This window comes from Musca autumnalis, unplaced genomic scaffold, assembly GCF_047663935.1.
Source record: "Musca autumnalis isolate F117 unplaced genomic scaffold, ASM4766393v1 scaffold_4, whole genome shotgun sequence".
Lineage (NCBI taxonomy): Eukaryota > Metazoa > Arthropoda > Insecta > Diptera > Muscidae > Musca > Musca autumnalis.
In genome coordinates, this window is record NW_027411977.1 from 93,080,850 (window position 1) to 93,089,489 (window position 8,640).

Sequence of the window (8,640 nt, forward strand, 5' to 3'; positions counted from 1 at the left end):
TTTATTTTGCTCTCTGCTGGATTTGATCATGCGAACTTCTGTTTTGAAGCCGAACACACTACACACTGTGCTACGAGTACGAACAGTAATGGTTGTTAAAACGCCTACATGTGCACTACCAACTGTTTTTAGAAAAGTAAAAAAGTGTCAGTCGACTTTGCCGACAGAGATATACCCTCAGCCTGTGTGGATTGAAATATTTTTTCCCAAAAAAAAACTTATGTATTTAGGGGGGTTTTAAAAATTTTTGAGAGTATGAACCGACAAAACCGACCCCTTAACCACACAAAAATGTTCAACATTTATGTAGGTGGTACCCCAAGGGTTGGACATTTGAACATAAACTAACTTATTTGCTACGTGTATGAGATATCGCGCGTACCATTTTAGCGATTATTTTCGAACTTTTGTGGAGGCGGTACCGGAAGGAGTGGAGCTATAAGCACCACATTCGAATTTCATCTAATACCCGAAGAAATATTACAATATTCAAAGTGTGGATGAACGCAATATTGGTTCCAGCTCTCCAGCCACTATATATGGTGCCATAGGGTTTTTTTATAACTTTCTGTCTGTTTTCCCAAGAAGTATGGACTTGCCCGAAAAACTTTTACATTCGTAATTGAGGCAGCGAATGCAAGTTGCTTCAACAAAAATCAAAGTGAAGCAAGAGCAGGTCTTAAAATGAATTTATCCAAAATTTTGTGTGGGAGGTACCCGAAGGAGTGGACAAATATAGTCTATATTCGAACCTGATTTGGTAGATATATTAGGGTGTGCCACTCTCTTCAAGAGTTATCGTGCGCACAATTTTTCCGAACATTTTTAAACTTTTATGGAGGAGGTACCTGAAGGAGTGGACCGATTTGGCTTATCTTCGAACTTAAACTAAGTTTGTACAAAATATTACAAAGGCCACATTTGGGACTGAATCGGCAGGTCCTTTCGGGATCACACGGTGTCATAGGGGTTTTTTATAACCTTCAGGCTATTTTCTCACTAAGTATGGGCTCGCCCCAGATGGAACTTGTACCATCGTATGGGGGCAGTGAATAAAAGTTGCTACAACAAAAATCAAAGCGATTCAAGAGCAGTTCCTAAACTGAACTATTCCGAAATTTTGTGTTGGAGGTACCCGAAGGAGTGGACCGATTGAGTCCATATTGGAACCTCATCTAAATCTGGTAGAAATTTCACGATGTGCAAAGAATGGAATTATGGTGCGCACAAATTTTCCGAACTTTTGTGTGGGGTGGGACTGGAAGGAGTGGACCGATATAACCCATATTCGAGCTTTAAGTTTGGACAAAATATTACGAAAGCCAAATTTTGGACCGAATCGGCTGATCCGTTCGAGACTTATCGTGCGCTCCACTTAGCCAGACAGACACACGGACGGACATGGCTAAATCAACTCCAAACACATTTCGTCCAAACCTACTTGGGGTCTAAAACCATTATTTCGATGAGGCACATTTTGCCCTTATGAAAGTGTATATACCCTCGCTAGCGTAAATGCTGAGGGTATAAAAACTCGCGTGCCGACGGTGAGCGTTGAACATACAACCCTAGGAGTTGTAGTCGGACACACACGCATATAATATAGTAAGGAGTAATAAAGGTAGTTATTTTTTATTTACATTACTTTGTAATGGGTTACATAATGACTAACGGATCCGAATACTTGCTGGGAGTTTTATTTTAGTACAGTTTAGGATATGTTCGAAGATCATTTGGAAGATTATACGGATGTTGCTACTTGATTGTGTTTTTCGTGGGAAAGTCCATGCTTTCTGACATAGTGCTGTAAAACCCCTAACGTATACGGTAACCAGCTGAAATGACTGTAGGGCGCGGTACCTATTGAAAAACAGGTACATGATCTACTTCAAAATGAACTATGTCGATCCATTCCTTCTGGTATCACCTACGCAACAGCTTTAATCCTTATTCCAGATAAATTAGTTGTTTTGAGAAATGGAGAAGTGAAAACTAATTGCTTACCTAGGTGGTTATAACAGAACTTATAATAGAAACTGTTCTACTCCAAATGGTACCGATATTTTGGTTGTTGTTGTAGCAACGCAAATAGTTTCGTTCGTTCATATACATATGTTTATCAGTTATGTGCATCAGTGTGAATGTTATTCAGGTCTACCTGATAGGCCCGCTGATTTAGAGGTTCCCGCTTGTGCATATCTCCCTAGATCATGGAGATCTCCCCTGACATGGCTGGGTGGGGAAGTCTGTCCACTAACTTGTGGCAGGGATGCCACGGCAATAACCCTCAAGCAGGTACTGCTACGACAACTTCTATTGTGCTGATGCACCGGTAAAATGTTTGTCTCCTAGTGTTGTCGTCCTCAGGGCAGCATTCTGGCAGGTTTAAATATTATTCCACTGAATAGCGATAACATTTGCATATTACACTAGCGCCACAGACCGGCCTATTGTTTTAAAAGAGGTCAACAAGGTTTCATTTCAGAAAAACAAGTGCTGCCGTCCAGCGATTTAAAGACCTTGTTCCTACTACTGATCTTGTCGCAATTAGGCTTGGCTTGTGTTAAAAAAATTAACATGTCTTCACACAAGACAATATACGTCCAGGTAATGAGCAATATGGCAGGTGATTTAGCGGAGGATATTTTTATATTCTTCAGATGGAAAACCTATCACATTGTACAAGATCGCACAAGCCTAAGCATACTTTATCATCTCTACGCTATCTGCAGGGTGTGGAATTTCATTGGCGTAGCGGTTAAGAGTTCCGGAGATATACCCCTACCTACTATTACTACGGATCTTAGACGTCATATTTCTGAATTCCACAAACGACTGGCGTCCACACATATAATTGGCTATCTAACGTTTCAAACTTGTTTTCGAACTCTCCATATGCATGGTTGACGGTATCGAAAGTCTTCGATAGGTCTAGCGCCTCCATGACTGTTTGGTCGCATGGCTTGTTTAGTCCTCGAATGATATGTGTAGATATGACATGTAATTTGTGAATTTTTTCCGAATCCATGCTGATGCAACTGGGAAACTCCTTCTTATCAAGGGGATAAGTGGTAGCTCTCTAATATTCTCTACAGGCGACAAGAGGGAATTCAACCTGTATGATTCGCCTCTGATAGTATCATTGCCTGGCCCCTATAGCGGGTAATATAAGTGCCGTAGCACCCTTCACTTCGCCCTATCACCACCGGGGTGCTCAAATGGGTCCGTACGACGAAGTTGTTCATGCTCGTCTACAGGTCCCGTCGCCTCTGCTGCATTTCGGGTATTCAACCAGCAGGTATGTAACAACAGCTGCTGTTTTGATGATGCCCGGAAAATTCGATCTCCTCTTATCCTCGTAGAAGCGTCTTCGTTCACCATGCAAAATATGGTGCCATAAAATTTTCTTGTCCAGCGCTGTACCCTTCTGAACATTGTCTGGGACGGAATTCACGATGATCATTAAAGTCCCTAGCACTGGACGGTTATTGCATTTCAAAAAGAAACTAATATCAGGCATATAAAATATAGGGTATAATTATTCATCGGCGGTGTTGCTTAATGTGTAAGCAACTCTTTTTCAGCAGTCCCTACAATTTACTGTTACCGCCATATATTTTCTTGGGGGTAAAATTAACTTTCAAGCTCAAGCGGAATATGTCTATACCGGACAGATTGCAGTATAAGGTATGCGAATCCTCCTCTTCCTTCGCTGTAACCATACAACTGCGGCGTGTCTAGTATTCCGCCAACGAATTTGGAGACACACTGGGAGATGTTCTGGTGCAGCAAGCATCAACATAATTCCTATCAAGGTAGTCGTGGAGGCGGTTAAGATCAGACCAGCCTTGGAAGTGAACCCATCCCCTACATGTGGATCTGGCAGCGGAACAGATACATTGCCCGAGTTTCTCATCCATTTATGTCAATGACAATGATATGCTATTGTCATAAATTCACAATGCGATAATTCTGTTTTGTGTAGACTATGTTGTTGTAAGAGTAGTTGATATGTATTTATGCACGTTCGCTTTCTGCTTATTATGGCTCTGGGTCTATTTCCAGTTCAAGGAATGTGGTTGCTTCGATGGAATGTAACCAGGAGTTAGTTGTGTTGGTTTGGCTGGGCAGTTCAAAAGGTGCAGTTTGTCGTGCGGTCCTGTGCCGCCGATGTAATCGATCCTTGCCCTGTAGGAATTTAGATGGTTGCACCATCCGGAAAGTAGTTGAGCCAAAATTACTCTGGTTTGTCGTGGCAGCTGACGCTTCTCAGCTGCGATAGATGGGGGATGTTCTCCGAGGGCCGCAATCACACGATAGTTGCTTATTGATCTAGGTGTTATTTCTTGTAATGTTGTTCATCTCTTTCTAGATTATAAAGATCACTTCTGACAAGCCAACGTGAGGGGGAGGGGGGTGCGCTCCTATCCGCGGTAGCACCCGAGCAAATACTGCAACGAAAGCATACCATTGCCTTGCTGTATTGGAAGAATATTTGCCTCCTCATGCTGATGGTCCACAGAATACATCTGGAGGCTCCCTGACTTTTTTCCATCGCGTTGCACTTGCATATATTCGCAAACCATACAGGTGCCGCATAGCTTACCACAGACCGACCTACCGAGTTAGATGTGGTCATCAAGGGTTCATTATAGGCACCCCAAGTGCTGCCGGCTGGCAATATATGGACCTTGTTCCTACATCTCAGACAACTGTGGTATTCGCGGACGACATAAACATGCTGGCGAATGTGACCACTATAAGTTTGGGGTAGTTTGTGGTCGGAATTCTGCTTCTTTCGACTATGACATTCAACTCTGTTCTCACCTCTGCCGTCCATGTGGTCAACAGGGAAGCCGTAGATTTATTGGCGGATAAGTGCATATTCCTCACGTGGTAAAAGGTGCTAAGATCAGTCAAATAGAAGTTCAGTCTTTTACAAATGACATCAGGGAAGATATCTGACGCCAAGATCGTACTGTAATCTGCATACCATCTGAAAGTCGTCGGGAGAGGGCGGAATACAGGAGAGGTAGAGGTTAAACAGTTCCGACAATATCACCCCATCTTGGGGAACTCCCTTTTTCACTCTACGGGGCTTGAGCTTCCTGTTCCTGAATTCCACGTACGACTGCCGTCCACACATTATCCAACGTTTCAAACTTGGCCGGAGGGTTGTCTATTCTTTGTCCTCCAACAGCGACAGATGAAAGGCTTTTGATATGTCAAGAGATGATCGGCAACTGTATAGTTATATCTGACGTTAGAGGAGGACTAAAACCGCAGGGGTCTTTGTTACGGGCGATAAAAGCGAATTCGGTCTGTACGATTCAACTTTGCTGGCATTCTTGCCTGGCTTTAGTAACGGGACCACCCTGCCCATTTTCCAGACTTGGGGAGCGATGTGGGTGGCTAGAGACAGATTGAGCATTTTAGTGACAAAATCGACTCCCGCCTCATCCAGCTGTTTCAGCATTACCATAGAGATTCCATTAGGACCCAACGCTTGAAAATTTAGAGTTCTTGATGACATACGAAACATCATCCATTAATAGTGATGGTTCCTCGGCAGGAAAAAATTTAATGAGACGTAGTATTCTTCTATTCTCCCTGTCACTCCCGGGGTACCCGATAAACTGTGGATTGAAATAACTAGCGGACCTCTTCGGATAAGTCAGCGTAACGTCGCCAAACGTGACTGAGGTCCTATCTTCCTCCTTTCCATGGGTCGAGAGTGACTTAACCGTTGCTCACAATTTACATTCCGGTTCCAATGTTGCAACTCTGCAGATGATTTAAGAACTTGTTCGGCTTCTGCTCACCGACCAACCTGTCAGCTCCCAGACTCTGGAATCATTGGGGTTTGCACGACGATGCTCATCACGTTAATTTTGCTGATCCCGTAAAGTTTGGTCTCACTTCGGGTATTTGATCAGCAGGGATATGACGAGTGACTGCAGCAGTGAATATGTCTCGGAACGTGCATTCTGCTACCCGAACGCAAATTTTTATGTCGAATTTTTATTTTTCCCTTAATATGGCAATGAACTACGTATAACCCAAGATATTCTAACCTGTGTTTAAATCACTGCAGGATTCGAATTCTAAATGCAACTAAATACTCCATACATTTGAATACTGTTAGGGTAGGCATGCTACCATGCTGATACCCTTCTTATTATTCAGCAATTCGGAAATTTAAAAACTGGCAAATAGCAACTATCTTTAATTACAAAACCCTGATTTTAATCAAATTTAATTTCTTTTTTCAGGATTGGCATTCCCGTTCAACAGAAGATGATTCATTTGTTACGGCTTCCGAGGGACGTACATCATCCTACATGAGCTGTAACAAGGGTTCATTCGATTATAGCGAGGGTGATGATTCAACACTGGCTTTTGATATGCCCGATGTTAATTCACCGTTCAATATGTCATTTGATGAATCGGAACAAAGTTTTATCTCCGCCCAACAGGATGCAAATAAAACACCCACAAAATTGTCTGACAGTGGTGATGGTCCCTTGGACGGGGACGACGACGATGATCTTGAAGATCCTAGTAGTTTGGCTGATATTGAAGATTTGCACAGTGAAAGTGATACACCCACTCCAGCAGAAACTGAAGAACTCTTTGTGGACAGTATACCCGTTGAATCAGAAACTGAATTAGAGGTGGCTGGCATTGTTGATGCCCCCACATTGGAAGTGCTGACCGAATGCGCCACAGCACCATTGTCCGTGACACCAGAGGTGAGCTCTTCTTGTGATGTATATGATGATGCTTCAATATCGACAACATCTCCTGCTAGTAAAACAAAATGCAATACTAATCTTAATGCCACAACCGCCAAGCCCAATGCTGCTTGGCGTCGCAGTAAATATTATGAGAATATAACAAAACAAACAATAAAAGGATTTTTATGAGAAAAAGATAATATTTCCATTGAAACGCTTTCTATTTGATTGTCACGTGTAAAGTTTTTTGTTCAAAACTAACCATGAACTTGTCAATGCCCTTGCTTATATTTATTGTTACTTTTTTACTAATTTATTTTTTATGTTGAATAGTTGTTTGTTTTTTTTTTTCGTTCATATGGACCAGGCACGCATACAGTTGTGATGTGTGCGTGGGCTTGTGATTTATTTTGTATGTCTATAATTTGAAATTGTATTTGTAGAAAAAAACATTATTATTAATATTCGAAATTTTCGCATGCTGTTATTTTAATTTATTAATTACGTTTTTATTTTTAAACATATAAATATATATTGAGAATTCCAAATATTTATTAATATATAATTTTAGTGTCACATTGTGACTTTTGTTTTAAAATTAATATATTTTTATTATTTATATGAAAAAAAAAAAACTGTGTAATATAATGTTGCATTTAACATAATTAACCTAATCAAAAATGTTAGTCAATATTGTTTCTTAACATACATAGATTTATGTTTTATATTGAAGTTTAGTTAAATAAAATAGTGAATACATTTATATGAATTAGCATATATATTCTTAAATAAAATATAAAAATTAAAAAAAATCTTCAAAAAGAACGTTATAGCCCAGTGGAAAATTTGCAATATTTTATCAAGTCTGGAGTGTTTATTAGGAAAGCAACACTATAAAAAATAAATTTGCAAGGGTTTTGATATACCAATTCGGTGTTGTTATCCATGGAAGACGACAATACCATTGGTTTCATTGAGCCACTTAATTTTTATACCCTACACCACTATGTGGGGAGGGTATTATAAGTTGGTTTTGGCCAAAAAGTTTGTAACGCATCGAAATAATGGTCGTAGACCCATACTTATATATATCAAAATGAATGTCTCGACGAGCTGAGTCGATCTGGCTATGTGTGTCCGTCAGTCCGTCCGTCCGTCCGTCCGTCTGTCCGTCTGTCCATCTAAACCTTGTAATCACGCTACAGGCCGCAATTTTGATCGGATCGTCACGAAATTTTGGATGTTGATGAGGGTCCCGGAGGGGAAGAAGCCTATTAATTTTGGTGATGGTCGGATAATTTTTAGGGGTCGGAAAGGGCAAAAAACTTAAGTGGATAAAAAGACAACGTTTTTTCCATAGCCAATATCTCAGCTTCTATATAAGGTATACCAAAAGCAAAACCTGACAATAAAAGCAGAAAATATCACCTTTCTAATGATGTAAAGTAGGTGCTCGTAGGTGATCAAACAACGAAGATATCGCAATAGTAGCAATTAAAACCCCAATTTTCATTTTTGCGATTTTAATTATATTGACAAATATCACAGCTTTGGTTGAAAATTTTCCAAAAGCAAAGCCTGACTATGAAAGTAGAAGATCCCGTCTTTACAATGATGCAAACTAGGTCGGCGTAGGTAACCAAATAACGGAGATATCGCAATAGTCGGTAATACATCCCATTTTTCTATTTTTTTAGAAATCACGCTACAGGTCACAATATTGATCGGATCGTCAAGAAAATTTCAGGGTTAATGGGGGTCTCACAGATGAAGAAGCATATTGATTTTGGTGATGGTCGGATACTATTTAGGGGTCGGAATGGGCAAACACTTATTTGGAGAAAAGTCAACATTTTATTTCAAAGCCAATATCTCTGTTTCTTTAAGAGGTATATCAAAAGCA

General features: G+C 40.5%; 1 protein-coding gene across 3 annotated transcripts in view; it reads left to right on the forward strand.

Annotated features, from left to right (window-relative positions):
* Positions 1-7,549, forward strand: part of LOC141401686 (SEC14 domain and spectrin repeat-containing protein 1-B) — a 134,659-nt gene extending 127,110 nt beyond the window's left edge. For all 3 annotated transcript variants that reach the window (XM_073982048.1, XM_073982049.1, XM_073982047.1), the window contains exon 10: positions 6,273-7,549. In XM_073982048.1, the coding sequence (XP_073838149.1) occupies positions 6,273-6,926 (654 nt within the window). In that variant the 3' untranslated portion in view covers positions 6,927-7,549. The remainder of the gene's footprint in view (positions 1-6,272) is intronic.
* The last annotated feature ends 1,091 nt before the right edge of the window (positions 7,550-8,640 follow it).